This window comes from Salvelinus fontinalis, chromosome 24, assembly GCF_029448725.1.
Source record: "Salvelinus fontinalis isolate EN_2023a chromosome 24, ASM2944872v1, whole genome shotgun sequence".
Taxonomy (NCBI): domain Eukaryota; kingdom Metazoa; phylum Chordata; class Actinopteri; order Salmoniformes; family Salmonidae; genus Salvelinus; species Salvelinus fontinalis.
Genome location: NC_074688.1, coordinates 22581101 through 22605085, shown reverse-complemented (window position 1 = coordinate 22605085; position 23985 = coordinate 22581101). Strand labels below are relative to the sequence as shown.

The 23985-nt window shown below is 46.7% G+C and overlaps 1 protein-coding gene across 6 annotated transcripts in view; it reads right to left on the bottom strand.

Annotated features, from left to right (window-relative positions):
* LOC129822169 (protein turtle homolog B-like) overlaps positions 1–23600 on the bottom strand; it is a 77092-nt gene extending 53492 nt beyond the window's left edge. The window contains exons 1-2 of one of the 6 annotated variants that reach the window (XM_055880208.1): positions 22725–23600; positions 1262–1507 (exon numbers count right to left, since the gene is read on the bottom strand). In XM_055880208.1, coding sequence (XP_055736183.1) covers positions 1262–1507; positions 22725–22788 — 310 coding nt within the window. In that variant the 5' untranslated portion in view covers positions 22789–23600. The remainder of the gene's footprint in view (positions 1–1261; positions 1508–22724) is intronic. The other 5 variants (XM_055880207.1, XM_055880203.1, XM_055880205.1 and 2 more) reach the window with 5 other exon arrangements.
* Positions 23601–23985: the final 385 nt, after the last annotated feature.

The window sequence follows — 23985 nt, the reverse complement described above, 5'->3', positions numbered from 1 at the left end:
GACTTTAAAAGTCAGGTCTATTTTAGCCTGGGTGATGAAGTGCTGAGTGGTGTGAGTAGTGGCGTGAAGGGTAGGGATCGACCTCAGGTTCAATCGGTCACCGAGTGAGAGTTGTGCTGTAAACAGAATTAACAATACTGTAACCACATCAAGACCAGCCCTTCCAGGGCATTCACACATACTGTAATCTAACACTACTGCTGCCTACAGTGAATATGGTCCTCTGGGTTTGTTCATATCACACATGGGCTTCGATCCATTGCACTGCTGCAATAGCTGTAGAGAGAGGAGAGGAGAGGAGAGCTAAAGAGAGCCATGCAGCTAAACTTTCAGTTCTTTAAAGACCATAATCCCTCTGCAGGCGTTTCCCTGGCTCTGATTGGAGGAGAGACTGTGAATTGGGTTTGGGAGATGTAAGACCAGCCTAGCCCCAAAAAACTAAATATCATACAGTATCTGAATTATTGATTGTTACTTTGCTTGAGTTGGTGCAAAAATAGCTGATTTTAAATGTTAGATTTGCATATCACCTTGGGCAACTGGCTAACACACTAGAGGAGGAGCACTCCATTTCTTTCTTGCATTGAATAAGACACTTGCCGAAGCGTAATACTCAGTCGAAAGTAAAAGTCTGTATTTTCCCTGCAAGAGAGAGATTTGCCACCCCCAATCCACTTTAACATAAATACAACCTACTGTATATACAATGTGAACCATAACATCATTATTTAACATCATCTAAGATAGAATCCCTTGTAAAAGATAAGGTCATAGTGGAATAAGAAAATAGAAAATAGACTGCAGTCTTCAGCTATGCCGATGTAAAGCTCACAGACACAGAGAGTCATGAGAAGCTAGCTTACCCCCACATACGAGCTCTGCTACTGTAAAAGGCAATCCGAAACCTTCATCTCCATCATGAATGTACTTAGACCCAGAAATATAGGCTAAAAACAGTACATCAAGACCCAGAAATTTAGGCTGAACACAGTACATTGACTGCCTTGCAGGACTAGCCAGTCTAGCCGGGCAATGACAATACATTTAGTCTCTGTTCCACCCAGATTAATTATTTATTTGGTGAGAAATGGGAAATGGGGATTCATGGAAATAGCTAGCCAGGCAGATCTTAAAAGGTATGTGTGTGTGTTTGGGTGTGTGCGTGTGTTAGGCAGCAGGCTACTCTGGCATGAGGAGTTTGGAAGGCTTGGCTCTTACCGGTGTACTATGGGTCAACATGAGGAGAGTGGAAGGCTCTTACCGGTGTACTCTGGGTCAACATCAGGAGAGTGGAAGGCTTGGTTCTTACCGGTGTACTCTGGGTCGACATGAGGAGGGTGGAAGCGGAAGCTGATGAAGAAGGGGATGGGCACTCCGAACTTGAACCACTCCACCACGTAGGGGGGCTGCTGGCCGTCCAGTGGAGGGGACACGTCACATCCCAGGATCACGCTCTCTCCAGCGCGCGCCGTCAAAAACCGGGGCTCCTCTCTCACTCCGTGGGCACCTGGATGGAATAACGGGAGAGGGTCTTTTAACCAAAGAGCAGATCGTCTCTTAGAGAAGGTGGGAGGTAACAGTACAGTACATGTGCTGTACTGTTCTGTTCTCTACTACTACAGCTGTGCTGTAATGACCAAGCAGAGAAGACATTGTTGCTTAGTTGCCCAATTCCTATAAAACAGGCCACGTAGCTCGTCAAAAGTAAGATTGAGCAGCCCTGCCTACAGTGTTGGTGGCCCTTGTAGGTACTTCCATGGTTCTAGTACAGGACAGTCTGACTCTGTACAGTTCCTGTGTCGTCATCTCTCCTGGTGAGAGTGAGTTCTGTCTGAGGTGTAGGTCACCTACAGTACTATAACTTGCCAGGCCCAGGCAGTTCCATTGATCAGAGCTGGCTGCTGCTCATATGGGCTTTACTGTGAGCGCTACCAGGGCTGGGCTGGCGTTTAGCCATGGATGTCCAGGCACACTGCCGAGGGTTGACCTATCAGACAGCTGAAAGGTCGGCCTACCTGCCTCAGCAGAACACTCACTCTGGGAATGAATTTTGTCCAGCTGCCTCCCCACCTCTGCTCTCATTGAGCCAGCTTGATCAAATCATTGTCAGTGTTGTGTAAAATAGGAAATGCTACGGTTGCCATTGTTCCTTTACAATTAAACACCCTCAACTTAAAACCCCAAATATTTTCTCCCATTCCTTTTCTTTCAGTGATAATGCCTCTTTACCTCTATTACAGGCTCCACCCCTGAAGGTCCTATGCATCAGTCAGTGATTGTGTTTACCAGTTTAATCTGCTTTATCCGGTGGAAGAGTTAATCTACTTTATTTGATTTAGCCAGCACAGCTTTTGGATTGAAACAGAGCAGAATTAATCAAATTACACTTTTTGTTAAAGTGGAGCCGTGGTCTACCAGTCACGGGCCTTACCCCCGGAATCTGCCATTGTGTCTCTCTGGTAAGCGATGCAAAAAACAGCAGTGTAAAAATCCATGGCTTAGTGTTAATGACTGACTCACTGGAACACGTGCCATACGCCGAGTAACTGGACCTTGCACATGACCACAATACAGCCTGTAGCTAAGACCTAAAGCCAAAACTAAACAAACCAGCAACACAGCCTACACAAGCATGAGAAAATATACGGAGGCTAAGTAGCCTACAAGCTAGACTCAAAGAGACCACTTACAGGGAAAGGAATGAGTAAAGAGCACCTAGAAATAGAAGGATAAAATCAGTAGCATCAGTTGCATCTGATGCATCTGATGCATCAGTGACAGAGAGGACTGAGTGAGAGGAGACGGAGTGGTGATGGCTGGAGGGAGGTAGACATGGTAGAGGAGACTGAGTGGTGATGGCTGGATGTCAGTAGACATGGTAGAGGGGACTGAGTGGCGATGGCTGGAGGGAGGTAGATATGGTAGAGGAGACTGAGTGGTGATGGCTGGAGGACTGAGTGAGAGGAGACTGAGTGGTGATGGCTGGAGGGAGGTAGATATGGTAGAGGAGACTGAGTGGTGATGGCTGGAGGACTGAGTGAGAGGAGACTGAGTGATGATGGCTGAAGGGTGGTAGACATGGTAAACGAGACTGAGTGGTGATGACTGGAGGGTGGTAGATATGGTAGAGGAGACTGAGTGGTGATGGCTGGAGGGTGGTAGACATAGTAGAGGGGACTGAGTGGTGATGGCTAGAGGGTGGTAGACATGGTCGAGGAGACTGAGTGGTGATGGCTGGAGGGAGGTAGACATGGTAGAGGAGACGGAGTGGTGATGGCTGGAGGGAGGTAGATATGGTAGAGGAGACTGAGTGGTGATGGCTGGAGGGTGGTAGACATAGTAGAGGGGACTGAGTGGTGATGGCTAGAGGGTGGTAGACATGGTCGAGGAGACTGAGTGGTGATGGCTGGAGGGAGGTAGACATGGTAGAGGAGACGGAGTGGTGATGGCTAGAGGGTGGTAGACATGGTCGAGGAGACTGAGTGGTGATGGCTGGAGGGAGGTAGACATGGTAGAGGGGACTGAGTGGTGATGGCTGGATGTCAGTAGACATGGTAGAGGGGACTGAGTGGCGATGGCTGGAGGGAGGTAGATATGGTAGAGGAGACTGAGTGGTGATGGCTGGAGGGCTGTAGTCATGGTAGAGGAGACGGAGTGGTGATGGCTAGAGGTAGGTAGACATGGTAGAGGGGACTGAGTGGTGATGGCTGGAGGGAGGTAGACATGGTAGAGGGGACTGAGTGGTGATGGCTAGAGGACTGAGTGAGAGGAGACTGAGTGGTGATGGTTGGAGGGCTGTAGTCATGGTAGAGGAGACTGAGTGGTGATGGCTGGAGGACTGAGTGAGAGGAGACTGAGTGGTGATGGCTGGAGGGAGGTAGATATGGTAGAGGAGACTGAGTGGTGATGGCTGGAGGACTGAGTGAGAGGAGACTGAGTGGTGATGGCTGGAGGGAGGTAGACATGGTAGAGGGGACTGAGTGGTGATGGCTGGAGGGCTGTAGTCATGGTAGAGGAGACTGAGTGGTGATGACTGGAGGGTGGTAGATATGGTAGAGGAGACTGTGTGGTGCTGGCTGGAGGGCTGTAGTCATGGTAGAGGAGACTGAGTCGTGATGCCTGAAGGGTGGTAGACATGGTAGAGGAGACGGAGTGGTGATGGCTAGAGGGAGGTAGACATGGTAGAGGGGACTGAGTGGGGATGGCTGGAGGGAGGTAGACATGGTAGAGGGGACTGAGTGGTGATGGCTAGAGGACTGAGTGAGAGGAGACTGAGTGGTGATGGTTGGAGGGCTGTAGTCATGGTAGAGGAGACTGAGTGGTGATGGCTGGAGGACTGAGTGAGAGGAGACTGAGTGGTGATGGCTGGAGGGAGGTAGATATGGTAGAGGAGACTGAGTGGTGATGGCTGGAGGACTGAGTGAGAGGAGACTGAGTGGTGATGGTTGGAGGGCTGTAGTCATGGTAGAGGAGACTGAGTGGTGATGGCCGGAGGACTGAGTGAGAGGAGACTGAGTGGTGATGGCTGGAGGGAGGTAGATATGGTAGAGGAGACTGAGTGGTGATGGCTGGAGGACTGAGTGAGAGGAGACTGAGTGGTGATGGCTGGAGGGCTGTAGTCATGGTAGAGGAGACTGAGTGGTGATGGCTGGAGGACTGAGTGAGAGGAGACTGAGTGGTGATGGCTGGAGGGCTGTAGTCATGGTAGAGGAGACTGAGTGGTGATGGCTGGAGGACTGAGTGAGAGGAGACTGAGTGGTGATGGCTGGAGGGAGGTAGATATGGTAGAGGAGATTGAGTGGCGATGGCTGGAGGACTGAGTGAGAGGAGACTGAGTGGTGATGGCTTGAGGGCTGTAGTCATGGTAGAGGAGACTGAGTGGTGATGGCTCCACAGACCGTAAACACCATGACCTAATGCGCTTGTGTGGAAAGCTGTTCCCCCCACTCTGCTTCTGTTGCACAACAAAATCACATGAGCTCTGCAGGACCTGACCCGGACTCATTAAGTCTCCTTCACTCTGTCAGTTCACACCACACCCACTTAAGATCTTACTTTGAACTGACTTTGAAGAGCTATACATGCATTAACTCATTCAGTCTCCATTGAAATTGCTGCTAACTTGTTGAGTCGATTACATTTAGCCTTCACCTTTACAAACGCCTTAACACCCCTATTTATAACACCTTCATAACATATTAGTTGTGCAGCATACATTACACATCCCATATTTCGATCATAGACTACTCCTATCTCCTCTCAGTTTTCACAGCACACTTTTACTGTGTGTTGTAGCTGCCTAATGACTGGATCTATTTTCAGAAAACGAATCTATTCAGTTGGAGTCAGTCTGTGATGGACAACACTGTATTGTTCTGTAGAAGACTTATCAGAGAATTCAATACTCAGTTACCTGAAATCGTGCCCTCTTCTATCAATTTAAAATATTTTTATTGACTCAACGTGTCTTCCACGCTAATAGATTATAAGGCATCTAGATAGTTTGGATTACTTATAAGGTGATCATCAACTGTAACCCATGAGCAAGAGAAAAGCAATACATTACATGGGCTACTTTACAAACACTGGTTAAGCTAAATGAGCCTCCCCTTGCTGAAAACCACATGATTTCGTTGTCAGTCAACAATCGTTGTCAGTGATCAGGCCTACCACTGTTGTGTCGTCGGCAAACTTAATGATGGTGTTGGAATCGTGCTTGGCCATGCAGTCACGGGTGAACAGGGAGTATAGCAGGAGACTGAGCACGCACCCCTGAGGGGACCCTGGCAGATGTGTTGTTACCTACCCTTACCACCTGGGGGTGGCCTGTTAGGAAGTTGCAGAGGGAGGTGTTTAGTCCCAGGGTCCTTAGCTTAGTGATGAGCTTTGAGGGCACTATGGTGTTGAACGCTGAGCTGTAGTCAATGAATAACATTCTCATGTAGGTGTTCCTTTTGTCCAGGTGGGAAAGGGCAGTGTGGAGTGCAATAGAGATTGCATCATCTGTGGGTCTGTTGGGGCGGTATGCAAATTGGAGTGGGTCTAGGTTTTCTGGGATAATGGTGTTGATGTGAGCCATGACCAGCCTTTCAAAGTACTTCATGGCTACAGACGTGAGTGCTACGGGTCGGTCATTTAGGCAGGTTACATTGGTGTTCTTGGGCACAGGGACTATGGTGGTCTGCTTGAAACATGTTGGTATTGCAAACTCGGTCAGGGACAGGTTGAAAATATCTGTGAAGACACTTGCCAGTTGGTCAGCGCATGCTCGGAGTACACTTCCTGGTAATCCGTCTGGCCATGCGGCTTTGTGAATGTTGACCTGTTTAAAGGTCATACTCACATTGGTTACGAAGAGAGTGATCACGCAGCATAGAAGTTATTTAGCTCGTCTTTAGGCTCATGTCACTGCAAGCACAGCTCGCGGCTGTGCTTCCTTTTGTAGTCCGTAATAATTTGCAAGCCCTGCCATATCCGACAGGCATCGGAGGCGGTGTAGTACGATTCAACCTTAGTCCTGTATTGACGATTTGCCTGTTTGATGGTTCATCAGAGGGCATAGAGGGATTTATTATAAGCGTTTGGGTTAAAGTCCCGCTCCTTGAAAGCAGCTGCTCTACCCTTTAGCTCAGTGCTAATGTTGCCTGTAATCAATGGCTTCTGGTTGGGGTATGTACGTATGTTCACTGTGGGGACGACATCATTGATGCGCTTATTGCTGAAGCCAGTGACTGATGTGGTGTACTTCTCAATGCCATCGGAAGAATCCCGGAACATATTCCAGTCAGTGCTAGAAAAACAGTCCTGTAGCTTAGCATCTGCGTCCTCTGACCACTTCCTTATTGAGCAAGTCACTCGTACTTCTTGCTTTAGTTTTTGCTTGTAAGCAGGAATCAGGAGGATAGAGTTAAGGTCAGATTTGCCAAATGGAGGTTAAGGGAGAGCTTTGTACGCGTCTCTGTGTGTGGAGGAAAGGTGGTCTAGAGTTGTTTTTCCTCTGGATGCACATTTAACATGCTGGTAGAAATGAGGTAAAACGGATTTAAGTTTCCCTGCATTAAAGTCCCTGGCTATTAGGAGCGCCACCTCTGGATGAGCATTTTCCTGTTTGCATATGGCCCGATATAGCTCGTTGAGTGCCGTCTTAGTGCCAGCATCGGTTTGTGGTGGTAAATTGACAGCTACAAAAAATATAGAAGAAAACACTCTTGGTAAATAGTGTGATCTACAGCTTATCATGAGATTATCAGGCGAGCAAAACCTTGAGACTTCCTTAATATTACATTTTGTGAACCAGCTGTTATTTACAAATAGACACAGACCGCCACCCCTTGTCTTACCGGAGGCAGCTGTTCTATCTTGCCGATGGACCGAAAACCCAGCCAGCTGTATGTTATCCATGTCGTCGTTCAGCCATGACTCGGTGAAATGTAAGATATTACAGTTTTTAATGTCCCGTTGGTAGGATATCCTTGATCGGAGCTCATCCATTTTGTTATCCAATGATTGCACGTTGGCTAATAGGACTGATGGTAGAGGGGGTTTACTCATTCGCCTATGAATTCTCAGAAGGCAGTCCGACCTCCGCCCCCTTTTTCTCTGTCTTTTCTTCATGCAAATGACGGGGATTTGGGCCCGTTCACGAAAAAGCAGTATATCCTTCACGTCGGACTCATTAAAAAAATTGTTTTGTCAAGTTCGAGGTGAGTAATCTCTGTTCTGATGTCCATAAGTGATGGTAGCAGCAACATTATGTACAAAATAAGTTTAAAAAATAAGTTACACGCAAAAAAACGCGTGTAAAACGGCAGCCATCCCCTCCGCCACCATTCTCTATTCATGCGTTCACATGTTTTTTACGTAAGGGACCAAGCAGGCCAAGTACTATCCACACAAGTTGAGGAGGATCAAATATTATCCACATTATTTGGCTTGAGAACTAAGTGCTGTCACATTATAAAGCCTATACTCTGTGCTTGGGGCACAGAACCTATTCTCTGTGCTTGGTTCTCTGCAGATAGTTTAGGTTTCAGGAGCACTTTTTGGATCCTTGTCGGCCCTGAGAGCAGTAAGTTCTGGGCAGAGGAATAGAGCAATGTAGGAATTACTATAAAGACCCAGGATAATATACTGCCTGGCTAATAACTCCCCAATCCCTTCATGAGATCATCACAAGGGGACAAGGTTCACTGATATCGCCGTTTTCATTTCCTTAATGGAGACACAGTGACCCGGCAGGGTTTATTGGAGCTTTTTCAAGGGAACATATTTACGCTCTCAACAAGACATAAATGCCAGCGGTGCAAATCATGATATAGGCCCTCCCTGTTCTAACCTCCACTACCTCTTCACAGGTTGAGCTTATCTCAAAGACCAGGTGTCATCACTGAGGCACCAATACATCAAACAGAAAGACCACAAGTCAATATATTATAGCCTGCCCTATATTAGTTTAGTATTGTAACTAAGACAACAACCTTAGACATCTATTTCAGAACTACTGTATGTTTTAATGTATCCTAACTAGGGCTGTGGCGGTCACGAAATTTCGTCAGCCAAGGCAATTGACCGTTTATAACATAAACACATTTAGCATCTCCTGGCTTTCACACATAGCTTACAAGCCACTGATGCAGACCTTTGGAACATCTACATTTTAATAAGTCTATGCAATATAGCCTACACCTTCACAATAAATCAATTATTTATTTTAGACAGGTCTAAAGAAGCATGATATGAAGAAAATGTAGTCTATTTCAGAAGAACAGAATAGCATACTCTGAGTTGTCCTTATGTTAGGTCCTGATCTGGCTATGACAAATGGCTTTGGGATACACTAGTTAATTTAGTTGACAAGATTCGCTTAGAACTCCGTGGCATTATTTTTATAGTATGAAGAATACAGTTGAACAAAGCTGAATAAAATAGGAAGCATATTTTCTCCAAATGATTTGAGGGAGTGTGCACGTGGTTATTCTGTGTTGAGCAGATGTTCTACAAATGTTGGGCTATTTGTTTTGATTTTTAGTACATTGTAAGGCTGTATGATGCGACTCTAATGATGGTTTGAAAAAAGACACTTGAAAGGCATGAGCTCTGCTTTATTTTTTTGTGCAGGCTGTACACACTACATCAGTCACTCATTCACAATTTGACAAGCACTTGATAATACCTAGAATTTCATGGTGGCATCCCCTTTGTGTGGCTGTAATGTAGTCTACAAAAATCCATGCCTTTTGCAGTGTAGGGGCCTTTGTGCCATTCTCCCTGCGTGCTGCGCGCACTCCATCACGTGATCGGGTCTTTCTCACAGGCTACAAGTGAAGACAGACACATCGGGGACGCAACTGCCCATGTCCTTATCCAATTCCGAGGTGATTATTGTCCACATTTACTTTTCGTTAGCCAACAAGATGAGTAGGCCTCATGAACAGCAAAAGCACTAGCCTATGTCAATCTACTGTCAATCCTATGTCAATCCTATGTCAATCCTCATAGTACAAAAGTCGACATATTCTATTCTATGCGATAAATAAATATTCCAAACATAGTCTGGGACAGTTGTGCCAAATTAATACAACAACTAGCATCCCCCAAAAAATTACGCAATGTGGCTGACGCAACAGATCAGAATGCTTAGCTTAAAATATTGATAAACTATTAGGCTACTTCTTCACATTAGAAGTGCAGCAATGCGCACATGGTAGTAGGCTATAAGCGAGAATGTTCTATTAGCGGAAAACACCATTATCAAAAGTGTGCAAATGCAATTCTGAATGTATTGCTTTTATTATAAAGGTGCCTTTTTATGGTGAACATTATCTTCCCCAAACTTGAAACTCATGTGCTGCTTATGTATGCCAGTTAGTGTCACGGATCCCTCCGGAACTGTCATTAGCACACCTGGTCCCTATTCCCATTTGATTAGTAATTGTATAGGTATGCCCTTTGTTCACCATTGTCCTGTCGATTATTATTTCAATGTCCGTTGGTCGTGTCAGTACCTGTGCTGTGTTGTTTTGGCTTTTGTGCCACGTGTATTGTGTAGATGAGGAGGTCATTTTGCAGGGCTCTGGCAGTGCACCTCCTTGCACAAAGGTGGAGGTAGCGGTCCTGCTGCTGGGTTGTTGCCCTCCTACGGCCTCCTCCACGTCTCCTGATGTACTGGCCTGTCTCCTGGTAGCGCCTCCATGCTCTGGACACTACGCTGACAGACACAGCAAACCTTTTTGCCACAGCTCGCATTGATGTGCCATCCTGGATGAACTGCACTACCTGAGCCACTTGTGTGGGTTGTAGACTCCGTTTCATGCTACCACTAGAGTGAGAGCACCGCCAGCATTCAAAAGTGACCAAAACATCAGCCAGGAAGCATAAAAACTGAGAAGTGGTCTGTGGTCACCTGCAGAATCACTCCTTTTTTGGGGGTGTCTTGCTAATTGCCCATAATTTCCACCTTTTGTCTATCCCATTTGCACAACAGCATGTGAAATGTATTGTCAATCAGTGTTGCTTCCTAAGTGGACAGTTTGATTTCACAGAAGTGTGATTGACTTGGAGTTACATTGTGTTGTTTAAGTGTTCCCTTTATTTTTTTGAGCAGTGTATATATATTCACATCCTCAAACAGTCCATTTATATTTTCCAATGGGGCTATACATTTGGGTGAGGTTTTTTTCTCTCCTGAGTAGCCTTGTTTCACTGCCAAAAATAAAATTAAACCATCTAGTGTTCAGCGAAAGAACACCACAATGTCAAATACGGGTAGCCTAGTCAAATAATTACCATCCAATCACATTAACCGTTACTGTCTCGCAGGAATTTCAGCACAGCTTCTTCTGTGGAAGAGGGGGGTCTGTCTATCTTGAAACATGTGTCAAGATGATCTGGCACCTTTGATTCTCACCAAGGAGAGGGAGTCATGACAGTGTGTATGTGTGGCAATGAGGTGCAATGCAATGAGTGTAGTCAGGACACATGGATAGGAGTACGTAGTGCACTACATACTAGGCATCACACAGAGAAACAGCATGGATAGCTAACATGGACACCTATAATTAATGACATAATTAATGATGCAATTCAACGACTCAGACATGAGAAGTATGTGGTAGGGACTCCAGATAATCACGGATTATAAAGGAAGACGCGGACACCGACGTCTTGCTCCCAGACAAGCTAAACACCTTCTTCGTCCGCTTTGAGGATAACACAGTGCCGCCGACACGGCCGCTCCCGAGGACTGTGAGCTCTCATTCTCCGGGGCCGACGTGAGTAAGACATTTAAGCGGCCCAGACGTCATCCCTAGCCGCGTCCTCAGAGCATGCGCAGACCAGCGGGCTGGAGTGCTTACGGACATATTCAGTCTCTTCCTATCCCAGTCTGTTGTCCCCACTTGCTTCAAGATGTCCACTATTGTTCCTGTACCCAAGAAAGTGATGGTAACTGAACTAAATGACTAAATTACCATTTCTGTCATCATGAAGTGCTTTGAGAGGCTCTCCCTTACCCAACACCCTAGACCCACTGCAATTTGCATACCACCCCAACAGATCCACGGATGATGCAATCGCCATCGCAATGCACATTGCTCTGGGTCTGAACCTCGCCCTGTACAACTGGGTCCTGGACTTCTTGACGGTCCCCAAAGGTTGTGAATGTAGGCAAAAGCACCTCCACTACACTGATCCTCAACATTGGGGCCCCACGTGGGTGCGTGCTCAGCCCCCTCCTGTGCTCCCTGTTTACCATGACTGCGTGACCACGCACGCCTCCAACTCAAACATTAAGTTTGCAGACGACACAACTGTGGTATGCCTGATTACCAACAATAATGAGACAGCCTACAGGGAGGAAGTGAGGGCCCTGGCGGAGTGGTGCCAGGAAAACAACCTCTCCCTCAATGTCAACAAAATGAAGGAGATGATCGTGGACTTCAGGAGACAGCAAAGGGAGCATGCCCTCATGCACATCAACGGGGCCGCAGTGGAGAAGGTGAAAGTTCCTTGGCATACACATCACTGACAAACTGAAATGGTCCACCCACACAGACAGTGTGGTGAAGAAGGTGCAACAGCGTCTCTTCAACCTTAGGAGGCTGAAGAAATTAGGCTTGGCCCCTAAGACCCTCACAAACTTTTACAGATGCGCCATTGAGAGCATCCTGTCGGGCTGTTGCTGCCTGGTACGGCAACTGCACTGTCCGCAACCACAGGGCTCTCCAGAGGGTGTTGTGGTCAGCCCAACGCATCCCCGGGAGCACACTGCCCTTCAGGACATCTACAGCACCCGGTGTCACAGGAAGGCCAAGAAGATCATCAAGGACCTCAGCCACCCGAGCCACGGCATCATCTAGAAGGCGAGGTCAGTACAGGTGCATCAAAGCTGGGACCGAGAGACTGAAAAACAGCTTCTATCTCAAGGCCATCAGACTGTTAAATAGCCATCACTAGCCATCCTCCACCCAGTACCCTGGCCTGAATTTAGTCACTGTCACTAGCCGGCTACTACCCGGTTACTCATCCCTGCACCTTAGAGGCTGCTGCCCTATGTACATAGAAATGGAACACTGGTCACTTTAATAATGTTTACATACGGTTTTGCCCCTTTCATATATATATACTGTATTCTAGTCAAGTCCATCCTATTCAACTATTGCTGTACATATACTACTCTATCCTACATATTCTTCAGATATACTACGTATTCTATCCACATACTGTCCATAATGTCTATACATCCCATCACAAGCATTTCGCTACACCTGTAATAACATCTGCCAAACATGTGCATGCAAACAATAAAAGATGATGTGATTTGATTTGATGATCCCCTCCTACACAGGCAGCGTGAGACAATGATACGAGTGAACCAACGTCATAGAAGCTGCGTGACTCTCAGTTACACCCACTGATGCCACATGCAGTCTGTCAAACCCAAGTTCAGCGTAGTACTACCAGACAGTTAGCCTCAGTAAAAATACTGGTGTTAAATGCAGGTCATCCCATAACACACTGACAACCTAACATCAACGTGTGACATACAAGTACAGAAGCCAACCCTATCCTTATTGAGCTACTTATTAAAAAAACATTGTATTAGCTATCCTATTAATAGCTTTCCTGAAAATCTGAAAATCTGGATTTCTGACACTAATACAAAAACATAAGCCATATGAAAAGACAAACACAAACTGCAATCGAGAGGAATCCATTACAGTGATGCAGGGTGAGGAGGAAGGCAGGAAAGACAGACAGTGACAGAGCAAATGAGAGAGGAGAGATTTAATCATGACCTTTATAAATTGTAACATTAAGTATTTGATCATGCAGGATCCTGGGCATCAGAGAGTGGTATTGTAGTTGAGTAATGGAGAAGTCTAACATCACTGAAAAATGAATGAACCTTTAACCACTCTTCACAAAGAGGGAGACATGGACAAATATGAACAATAAGCACATACAGGTTACTGCTAAAATAAAGGAAACACCTACATAAAGTGTTTTAATAGGGCGTTGGGCCACGACGAGCCAGAACAGCTTCAGTGCACCTTGCCATAGATTCTACAATTGTCTGGAACTCTATTGGAGGGATGCGACACCATTCTTCCATGAGAAATTCAATAATTTGGTGTTTTGTTGAAAGAGTTGTAAAACGTTCTGTCAGGTGCCGCTCTAGAATCTCCCATAGGTGTTTACTTGGGTTGAGATCTGGTGACTGAGACGGCCATGGCATATGGTTTACATTTTTTTTGCTCATCAACCATTCAGTTACCCCTCATGCCCTGTGGATGGGGGCATTGTCATCCTATGGGGCATAGCCATGGTAGCCAAAATAATGGCCTGCCCAGCATTTTTATACCTGACCCAAAGCATGATGGGATGTTAATTGCTGGATTAACTAAGGAACCACACCTGTGTGGAAGCATGTGCTTTCAATATAGTTTGTATCCCTCATTTACTCAAGTGTTTCCATTATTTTGGCAGTTACCTGTATGTCAAGTAGGTTACTTACCAACCTTTCCAAAATCTCTAACTGAGTACTGATAACATCTATAAGTAAAAGTGATGACAACAGAGGAAAAAAACATTTAATAAATTCCCAGGTTTTTCTAAAAACCAGGTTAGAGGATTCCCAGAATCAGGAGGGAATAAGCAGGAAATCCAGAATTCTCCAACCAGGATTTCTGGAAAACCAGGGAATTTTTTTAATTTTGCAACCCTAAGCAACCCTAAGCAACCCTAAGCAGGAATCATTGTCTGGAGAAGGCAACCTTGCATGACAGGGAACATAGAATGCAGATTAGTAATCCTATTCCTTCTACTCAATGCGAGCTAGTGGCCCTTCCTTCTATACACAACATATGCTTGTGAGCACAGCACACTCTCCTACATGAAAAGCAGCCTCATGAACACTACCTCCTACACAGGCTGCGCACTACTACACAACACAGACAAGAGGCCAGGCCACCGCAGGCTAGCTGCCTGCTATCTCTGAAACACCAGTGGCATTCAGCTGACAGACAGAGACCTGGGTGTCATATACCTTTAAAACACATCTCTAGCCTGACAGCCCAGTGTTGTGAGCCAGCCTAGCCTAGTCAGTCTCTCTCCTCTCCACTCTCTGGCCCTCTGTAGCTGCACGTCCCCCTAAGACAAGCACAGACCAATTAAGGACGGGCCCCAGCCCTCAGTCGACAATGAGCTGACACCTGCTCCTGCCTGGGCACTGGGCACAGAGAGGGGGTGTAAAACAGGCCAGGCATGCGTGCCAGAGGCCCAAATGCCAATTCAATACTGTGGGGCACTGCCAGAGGTGCACATTACAGGAAATCAGGATATAAGGAGGGTGGCGCCTGCCCTGCCCTGTGCTAGCCAGGAGTTGTAAGTCACTGACATTTCCCCATGCTAACACGGATCGAGTCACACACAGACTCAACTTCCTTCCTTTTTTAAACAAGTAGTAAATTCTTCAGCCATAATAACCTGATATTGTTATAAATTAATTGCATCAAGAAGCATGCTTATTAGCGCTTTCATATGGCTTTTCTAATTACAGTTGGTTATTGAAAATAATGTTAATTCAACATCGATAAAGCAAAGAAATTGCACAGCCCTCAAGAACAAGTGTGAGTGATGGAATCTGCTCGATAAATTCCATGCAACTTTCAGAGCTCTAAAACATCCCAGTCAGTCACAGACTGCCCTGTCTCTACCACTCTCCTCTCCTCTCACTCTACTTCACACTACTAGGTCTCTCTACCCTCTCTCTCTCTGTCTCTACCCTCCCTCTCTCTGTCTCTACCCTCCCTCTCTCTGTCTCTACCCTCCCCCTCTCTCTTTCTCTACCCTCACTCTCTCTCTCTCTGTGTCTCTACCCTCACTATCTTTCTCTCTACCCTCCCTCTCTCTCTCTGTCTCTACCCTCTCTCTCTCTGTCTCTACCCTCTCTCTCTCTGTCTCTACCCTCCCTCTCTCTCTCTGTCTCTACCCTCTCTCTCTCTGTCTCTACCCTCCCTCTCTCTCTGTCTCTACCATCCCTCTCTCTGTCTCTACCCTCACTCTCTCTGTCTCTACCCTCCCTCTCTGTCTCTACCCTCCCTCTCTCTGTCTCTACCCTCCCCCTCTCTCTTTCTCTACCCTCCCTCTCTCTCTCTGTCTCTACCCTCCCTCTCTCTCTCTCTACCCTCTCTCTCTCTGTCTCTACCCTCTCTCTCTCTGTCTCTACCCTCCCTCTCTCTCTGTCTCTACCCTCCCTCTCTCTCTGTCTCTACCCTCTCTCTCTCTGTCTCTACCCTCCCTCTCTCTCTGTCTCTACCCTCACTCTCTCTCTCTCTACCCTCACTCTCTCTCTCTCTCTCTCTCTACCCTCTCTCTCTCTGTCTCTACCCTCCCTCTCTCTCTGTCTCTACCCTCCCTCTCTCTCTCTCTCTACCCTCACTCTCTCTCTCTCTCTCTCTCTACCCTCTCTCTCTCTGTCTCTACCCTCCCTCTCTCTCTCTCTCTACCCTCCCTCTCTCTCTGTCTCTACCCTCCCTCTCTCTCTGTCTCTACCCTCACTCTCTCTCTCTCTACCCTCACTCTCTCTCTCTCTACCCTCTCTCTCTCTGTCTCTACCCTCCCTCTCTCTCTGTCTCTACCCTCACTCTCTCTCTCTCTACCCTCACTCTCTCTCTCTCTCTCTCTCTCTCTCTCTACCCTCTCTCTCTCTGTCTCTACCCTCCCTCTCTCTCTGTCTCTACCCTCTCTCTCTCTCTCTCTCTCTACCCTCTCTCTCTCTGTCTCTACCCTCCCTCTCTCTCTGTCTCTACCCTCCCTCTCTCTGTCTCTACCCTCCCTCTCGCTCTGTCTCTACCCTCACTCTCTCTCTGTCTCTACCCTCACTCTCTCTCTGTCTCTACCCTCACTCTCTCTCTGTCTCTACCCTCCCTCTCTCTGTCTCTACCCTCCCTCTCTCTGTCTCTACCCTCACTCTCTCTCTCTCTCTCTCTCTACCCTCTCTCTCTCTGTCTCTACCCTCCCTCTCTCTCTGTCTCTACCCTCTCTCTCTCTGTCTCTACCCTCACTCTCTCTCTGTCTCTACCCTCTCTCTCTCTGTCTCTACCCTCCCTCTCTCTCTGTCTCTACCCTCACTCTCTCTCTGTCTCTACCCTCCCTCTCTGTCTCTACCCTCCCTCTCTCTCTGTCTCTACCCTCACTCTCTCTCTGTCTCTACCCTCTCTCTCTCTGTCTCTACCCTCCCTCTCTCTCTGTCTCTACCCTCACTCTCTCTCTGTCTCTACCCTCGCTCTCTGTCTCTACCCTCCCTCTCGCTCTGTCTCTACCCTACCTCTCTCTGTCTCTACCCTCCCCCTCTCTCTTTCTCTACCCTCACTCTCTCTCTCTCTGTGTCTCTACCCTCACTATCTTTCTCTCTACCCTCCCTCTCTCTCTCTGTCTCTACCCTCTCTCTCTCTGTCTCTACCCTCTCTCTCTCTGTCTCTACCCTCCCTCTCTCTCTGTCTCTACCCTCCCTCTCTCTGTCTCTACCCTCCCTCTCTGTCTCTACCCTCCCTCTCTCTGTCTCTACCCTCCCCCTCTCTCTTTCTCTACCCTCCCTCTCTCTCTCTGTCTCTACCCTCCCTCTCTCTCTCTACCCTCTCTCTCTCTGTCTCTACCCTCTCTCTCTCTGTCTCTACCCTCCCTCTCTCTCTGTCTCTACCCTCCCTCTCTCTCTGTCTCTACCCTCTCTCTCTCTGTCTCTACCCTCCCTCTCTCTCTGTCTCTACCCTCACTCTCTCTCTGTCTCTACCCTCACTCTCTCTCTGTCTCTACCCTCACTCTCTCTCTGTCTCTACCCTCACTCTCTCTCTGTCTCTACCCTCACTCTCTCTCTGTCTCTACCCTCCCTCTCTCTGTCTCTACCCTCACTCTCTCTCTCTCTCTACCCTCTCTCTCTCTGTCTCTACCCTCCCTCTCTCTCTGTCTCTACCCTCTCTCTCTCTGTCTCTACCCTCCCTCTCTCTCTGTCTCTACCCTCTCTCTCTCTGTCTCTACCCTCACTCTCTCTCTCTCTACCCTCACTCTCTCTCTCTCTCTCTCTCTCTCTACCCTCTCTCTCTCTGTCTCTACCCTCTCTCTCTCTGTCTCTACCCTCCCTCTCTCTCTGTCTCTACCCTCACTCTCTCTCTGTCTCTACCCTCACTCTCTCTCTCTCTCTACCCTCACTCTCTCTGTCTCTACCCTCACTCTCTCTCTGTCTCTACCCTCTCTCTCTCTGTCTCTACCCTCCCTCTCTCTCTGTCTCTACCCTCCCTCTCTGTCTCTACCCTCCCTCTCTCTCTGTCTCTACCCTCACTCTCTCTCTCTCTCTCTCTCTACCCTCCCTCTCTCTCTGTCTCTACCCTCCCTCTCTCTCTGTCTCTACCCTCACTCTCTCTCTCTCTCTCTCTACCCTCCCTCTCTCTCTGTCTCTACCCTCCCTCTCTCTCTGTCTCTACCCTCACTCTCTCTCTCTCTCTACCCTCACTCTCTCTGTCTCTACCCTCCCTCTCTCTCTGTCTCTCTACCCTCTCTCTCTCTGTCTCTACCCTCCCTCTCTCTCTGTCTCTACCCTCCCTCTCTGTCTCTACCCTCCCTCTCTCTCTGTCTCTACCCTCCCTCTCTGTCTCTACCCTCCCTCTCTCTCTGTCTCTACCCTCCCTCTCTCTCTGTCTCTACCCTCCCTCTCTGTCTCTACCCTCCCTCTCTCTCTGTCTCTACCCTCCCTCTCTGTCTCTACCCTCCCTCTCTGTCTCTACCCTCACTCTCTCTGTCTCTACCCTCCCTCTCTCTCTGTCTCTCTACCCTCTCTCTCTCTGTCTCTCTACCCTCTCTCTCTCTGTCTCTACCCTCCCTCTCTGTCTCTACCCTCCCTCTCTCTCTGTCTCTACCCTCACTCTCTCTCTCTCTACCCTCACTCTCTCTCTCTCTCTCTCTCTCTCTACCCTCTCTCTCTCTGTCTCTACCCTCACTCTCTCTCTCTCTACCCTCACTCTCTCTCTCTCTCTCTCTCTCTCTCTCTACCCTCTCTCTCTCTGTCTCTACCCTCACTCTCTCTGTCTCTACCCTCTCTCTCTCTGTCTCTACCCTCTCTCTCTGTCTCTACCCTCCCTCTCTCTCTGTCTCTACCCTCCCTCTCTCTCTGTCTCTACCCTCCCCCTCTCTCTTTCTCTACCCTCACTCTCTCTCTCAACCTCTCTGTCTCTACCCTCTCTCTCTCTCTCTCTACCCTCCCTCTCTCTGTCTCTACCCTCCCTCTCTCTCTGTCTCTACCCTCCCTCTCTCTCTGTCTCTACCCTCACTCTCTCTCTCTACCCTCACTCTCTCTCTCTCTCTCTACCCTCTCTCTCTCTCTCTCTACCCTCACTCTCTCTCTCTCTCTGTCTCTACCCTCTCTCTCTCTGTCTTTAACCTCTCTCTCTGTATCTAACATCTCTATCTCTACCCTCTTTCTCTGTGTCTCTACCCTCCATCTATCTCTGTCTCTACCCTCCCTTTCTCTATCTCTCTCTGTCTCTACCCTCACTATCTCTCTCTCTACCCTCCCTTTCTCTATCTCTCTGTGTCTCTACCCTCACTATCTCTCTCTCTACCCTCCCTCTCTCTCTGTCTCTACCCTCACTCTCTCTCTCTACCCTCCCTCTCTCTCTGTCTCTACCCTCCCTCTCTCTCTGTCTCTACCCTCACTCTCTCTCTCTCTACCCTCACTCTCTCTCTGTGTCTCTACCCTCTCTCTCTCTCTGTCTCTACCCTCACTCTCTCTCTCTCTACCCTCACTCTCTCTCTGTGTCTCTACCCTCTCTCTCTCTGTGTCTTTAACCTCTCTCTCTGTATCTAACATCTCTATCTCTACCCTCTTTCTCTGTGTCTCTACCCTCCATCTATCTCTGTCTCTACCCTCCCTTTCTCTATCTCTCTCTCTCTCTCTACCCCCTCACCCTCTGTCTCTACTCTCTCTCTCTACCCTCTCTTTCTCTCTCTCTCTACCCTCCCTCTCCCTTTGTATCTACCCTCTCTTTCTTTCTCTCTCTCTCTACCCTCTCTTTCTCTCTCTCTACCCTCTCTTTCTATCTCGCTGCCTTCTCTCTCTCCGTCTCAACCCTCTCTCTCTAACCTTTCTTTCTCTCTCTCTACCCTCTCTTTCTGTCTCTCTATCTACCCTCTCTTTCTCTCTCTCTCTCTGTCTCTAACCTCTCTCTACCCTCTCTCTCTAGCTACCCTCTTTTTCTCTCTCTCTCTCTCTCTGTCTCTAACCTCTCTCTACCCTCTCTCTCTAGCTACACTCTCTCTCTATCTACCCTCTCACTCTGCCACACTCAGTCTCACTCACTATGTCAATAACAGAGACCTACATTGAATCTCTTAAATTCTGCTGAGCTGAATAATATGACTGTTATTTTTTCCCTATTTAAATCTTTGGAACCTCCCTGCTCAATGATGGAATCCATTTTCTTCTGGACTGCCTGAGTGGTGCTTGCGGTTTTACTACCCTCGGGATTCTCGTGAGACTTTTCAAGGATTGCCACTGCATCCTTGGGAGCAGATAGGCCTGTAGATCATCAAACCTCAACTAAGCATCACATACAGTAAAGCCAGAAACTATGAGTGATTGAATAAGGAATACATTCCTGATTGCTGTACATTTCTGTGAGTTGCTGTGGCAGATACAGTACTAGCATTGTATTCATGTTCATCAAACTGGGAGGGAGAGCCAGCCTTTGTTTTGTATGGTTACACTAGTTTGTCAGAAGTGTGAGTAGTCAACCAGAGAGAGAACTGGGGGCTTCAACCAGGCCCGTTCCTCATTCTGGCTTTCCCAGAATGCTCCCGGCTTTGTTTGCATGGAGATTCCACTGGGAGCGTACTGGCCGAGGCGAGAGGAGTGGTTGCAGTAGAAAGAGCTGGCACATGCCCAGTGCTGTGCTGGCAGAAGTCTGCCTTCCACAGCTTGAGCACAGGGCTTTCTCTAGGCTGGGTTTACAAGCTTTACTCCCATGATTGGGAGAGTAAATAGAGCATATGCCTGACAGTGAATGAGTGAGGGTATAGGTTGTATGTCTGAGTGAAAGTGAGTGAGTGAGTGACTGAGGGAGTGAGTGAGTGAAGTGAGTGAGGTATCTGTTGGTGAATGGGCACTATAGATGAGTGAATGATAACAGAGAATGATTGAAGGAATGAGTGAGAGAGAGAGAGAGACTAGATTTCCTAGACTAGACGCCCTGTATCCTCTCAGGCATGGAAAAGGAAAGGGGATACCTAGTCACTTGTACAACTGAATGCATTCAACTGAAATGTGTCTTCCGCATTTAACCCAACCCCTCTCAATCAGAGAGGTGCGGGTGCTGCCTTAATCAACATCCATGTCATCGGTGCTCAGGGAACAGGACAGTAGGATGAAACACATATTGCCAGGGACTGGGAATGGGGGCATGTCCATGTCAATTCAGGAGATAAATTCAAATGTAATTCATGCCCATAGTTTGCAACAAGGATTTTTGCTTCTGAATTGATTGGTTTGAAATGGAATTGACTACAACCCTGCTAGGGGCACTACCCTCTACTCTGACATTTGATCTCATCTACCAACATGCCTAACACAGAGATAGCAAACGCAACAGCCAAAGGATGCAGACATTCTTAGAAAGTATACCAATGGTATTAATATTTTCCCACATACGCTGTTTAACCTAATATTTGCATAGGTAGTTTTCAGATTTGTGTAATCACATTTCAGCAGTTGACAGTTTTCTAAAACGGTTTTTATGGAAAAATAAACCCTAACCCTAAACAAAATGAATGGTGGATTAAAAAGAAAAAAAACAACATTGTATAGCCCACTGGTAATCCTTAGGTAATACATATTTCAGGGTTGGAACTGGCAGTGACTGAACGTGACTGCTACATGAGAGACCAAGACAGGTATGAATTATCAAAGAAACAGCATAAAGGAAATAATAATGCATGTTTTGACTAACTAATATCTGATTATGTTTCATATAGAAAAACTAACCCCTAGCCCTCACAAATCCTAAAACTTAATAATTCTAATCCTCAATTGTCAAATAAAACAGAAAGCAGAGTAACTTTAGACAGAGGATGAGGGGTCATTGAGCTCGGTCATCATCATTTGACGACTCGAGAAAGGACTCCCCCATCTGGACACTATTGGAAGAGCAAGGTTAAGTCAGTCCATGGGTCAACACAGTAGTTTCATGAAAATGTGAACAAACTTGCATAATTTATATTGTAATTATTAAACAGTTCTTTGCGCCACTCCAGACCATTTGGTAAACACCTCTAATGGGCACTGCATCAGTCACAACTGTCAGTTACTGACACATCACACACAGCAGTTACATACCATCTGAAATACAATTTAAACAGACAAAATAAAATAAAATCAAATATTATTGGTCACACACACATATTTAGCAGATGTTATTGCGGATGTAGCAAAATGCTTGTGTTCCTAGCTCCAATAGTGCAGTAATATCTAACAATTCACAACAATAAACACAAATCTAAAGTAACATTAAATAAATACATTCATGCACAGACAAGTTCCAATGTCATGTGACAATATTGCTGCATTGAGGAGTTACTTTCCCATGCTGGAAACTAGTGAAGCAGTCACACCCCTTTTTGTAAAATGATCACATTTGAGACTGCTGACACCTCTACTGATCATGACAGATTTTCTTTGAAAGCAAATATTTGAAGAAAAATGTGTTTCATTTGGTGTTTTTTGCCTTTTATCTGACACATCTGAAACACATGTCCTGACTGTATAGGCTACTATCACTGACCATGACAATATGTACTTACAGTAGAGAGAGTAATATGCTTGTAGTATTTTTCTGCTCAAATAATGGAGCAATTATTTTACACAGAATTATGCAATATATGTCTCACTTATTTGTCCTTTCAAATATGAGTTTTTACTCTTTAGGCTATATTACATGATAATTGCATGATAAGGAGTAGGCTAATATTTTCCCTAAAATATTTAGAAATACAAATAAACCAAGGCAGAACTTTCACGTGACTAGAGAAAATGCAGCCATTTATATCAATGAAAAACCGTTATTGCGTTTATCTACCAATTTAGAATGAGCATGCTATGCAAAGGCCAGCAGCAAACCCACATGCAGTCGCTCAAAATGATATATTATGGGCGACACAAAATATATTGCACTTCAACTCACCTTGAGCGGCCGTTCCTCTGGTGCTGAATACACTTGCTATCAAAGTGGCCACATACCAAATCATAGTACTATTACCGACCAGCTATTACAACGCAAAGTGCCCCGTTCAACGAATCTGTCATATTCGACCTTGCACCGCGCGCGCTCTTATCGACGCCCTTTTATTCATATTCTATGCACTTTCCTATCGGCGATTCCCTTCATCCCTTCCCTCCCCCGTCCTTCCGTCCGCATCCTCTCCTGAAGAGACAGAGCACCTGCACCGCCGCGATTGTAGTAGACCGAGCTGTTTTACGAGTGCATAGTGAAATCTTTGTGAGAATTTAGCCACTTGGTCCGCCTCTTCTATCATTGGATTGGTTGCTGATAGAGGATTTGGGGCGTGTATTAGCTATTATTCCGCCCATTACTATCGAATGACAGGAGGACAGACGCGTACCAATTCAAGGTGAGTTGGAGCGTGCCGTAGTAGTAGAACCGCAGTATCATGCGCATTGACAGAGAGCCGAGTCCGCATCTTTAAATGCATGTCTTGAAGTGTCTCTTAACACGTGGCACCATAATTGTTCAATACTGACCAGTATATTGAGAGCCTTTGAACGTGCACCCATTCTTCATATCAATGTTGGCATATCTATTCATGCTGCGAGCTACAGTATGCTGGTGATGCGCAAGAGCCATGATGTCTGTGCCGTTCCTCAGTCTCTCCTCTGTCTGTCGCTCATTCACAGCCTCTAGCTGTGGTCATGTCGTTGTCACCGGGTTAAAACGTTCCCTTTCTGATACTACAACCTCGGCTAATGTGTTTGGTGTGGCGACAGATGCAAACATTGTTTCCCCCTCTATTTCTTCGAGGAGGCTGCCTTGTCTGCTGATGCTCCCACTCCAGCTGTAGCCTAGCTACACATGGCATAGCGTCGGAACCGTATCCGGACGCTCATTTTACATCTCCATTCAGTGAAAATGTAGAAGTATTAATAAGAGTCACGTTTTCCAAACACTGCACATAACATATACAAATCAGAATGATTGAAATGATTTTTATTTCCCTCAGAAAAATCATCTACAATCTAATGTACTTCTCCATCAATGCAAAATGGTGTTATGATCCAGTTTATGTGGTTTTCTGTATCTTTCAGGTACTTACTCCATCTTATTGCAGTGACTGGTAGGCCTAATACTGCACATGCACATTCCTCAGTTAAATGATAGCAATTCAGCAAGTCTGGCTTCAAATTTTTCAGCTGCTACTAATCATGAC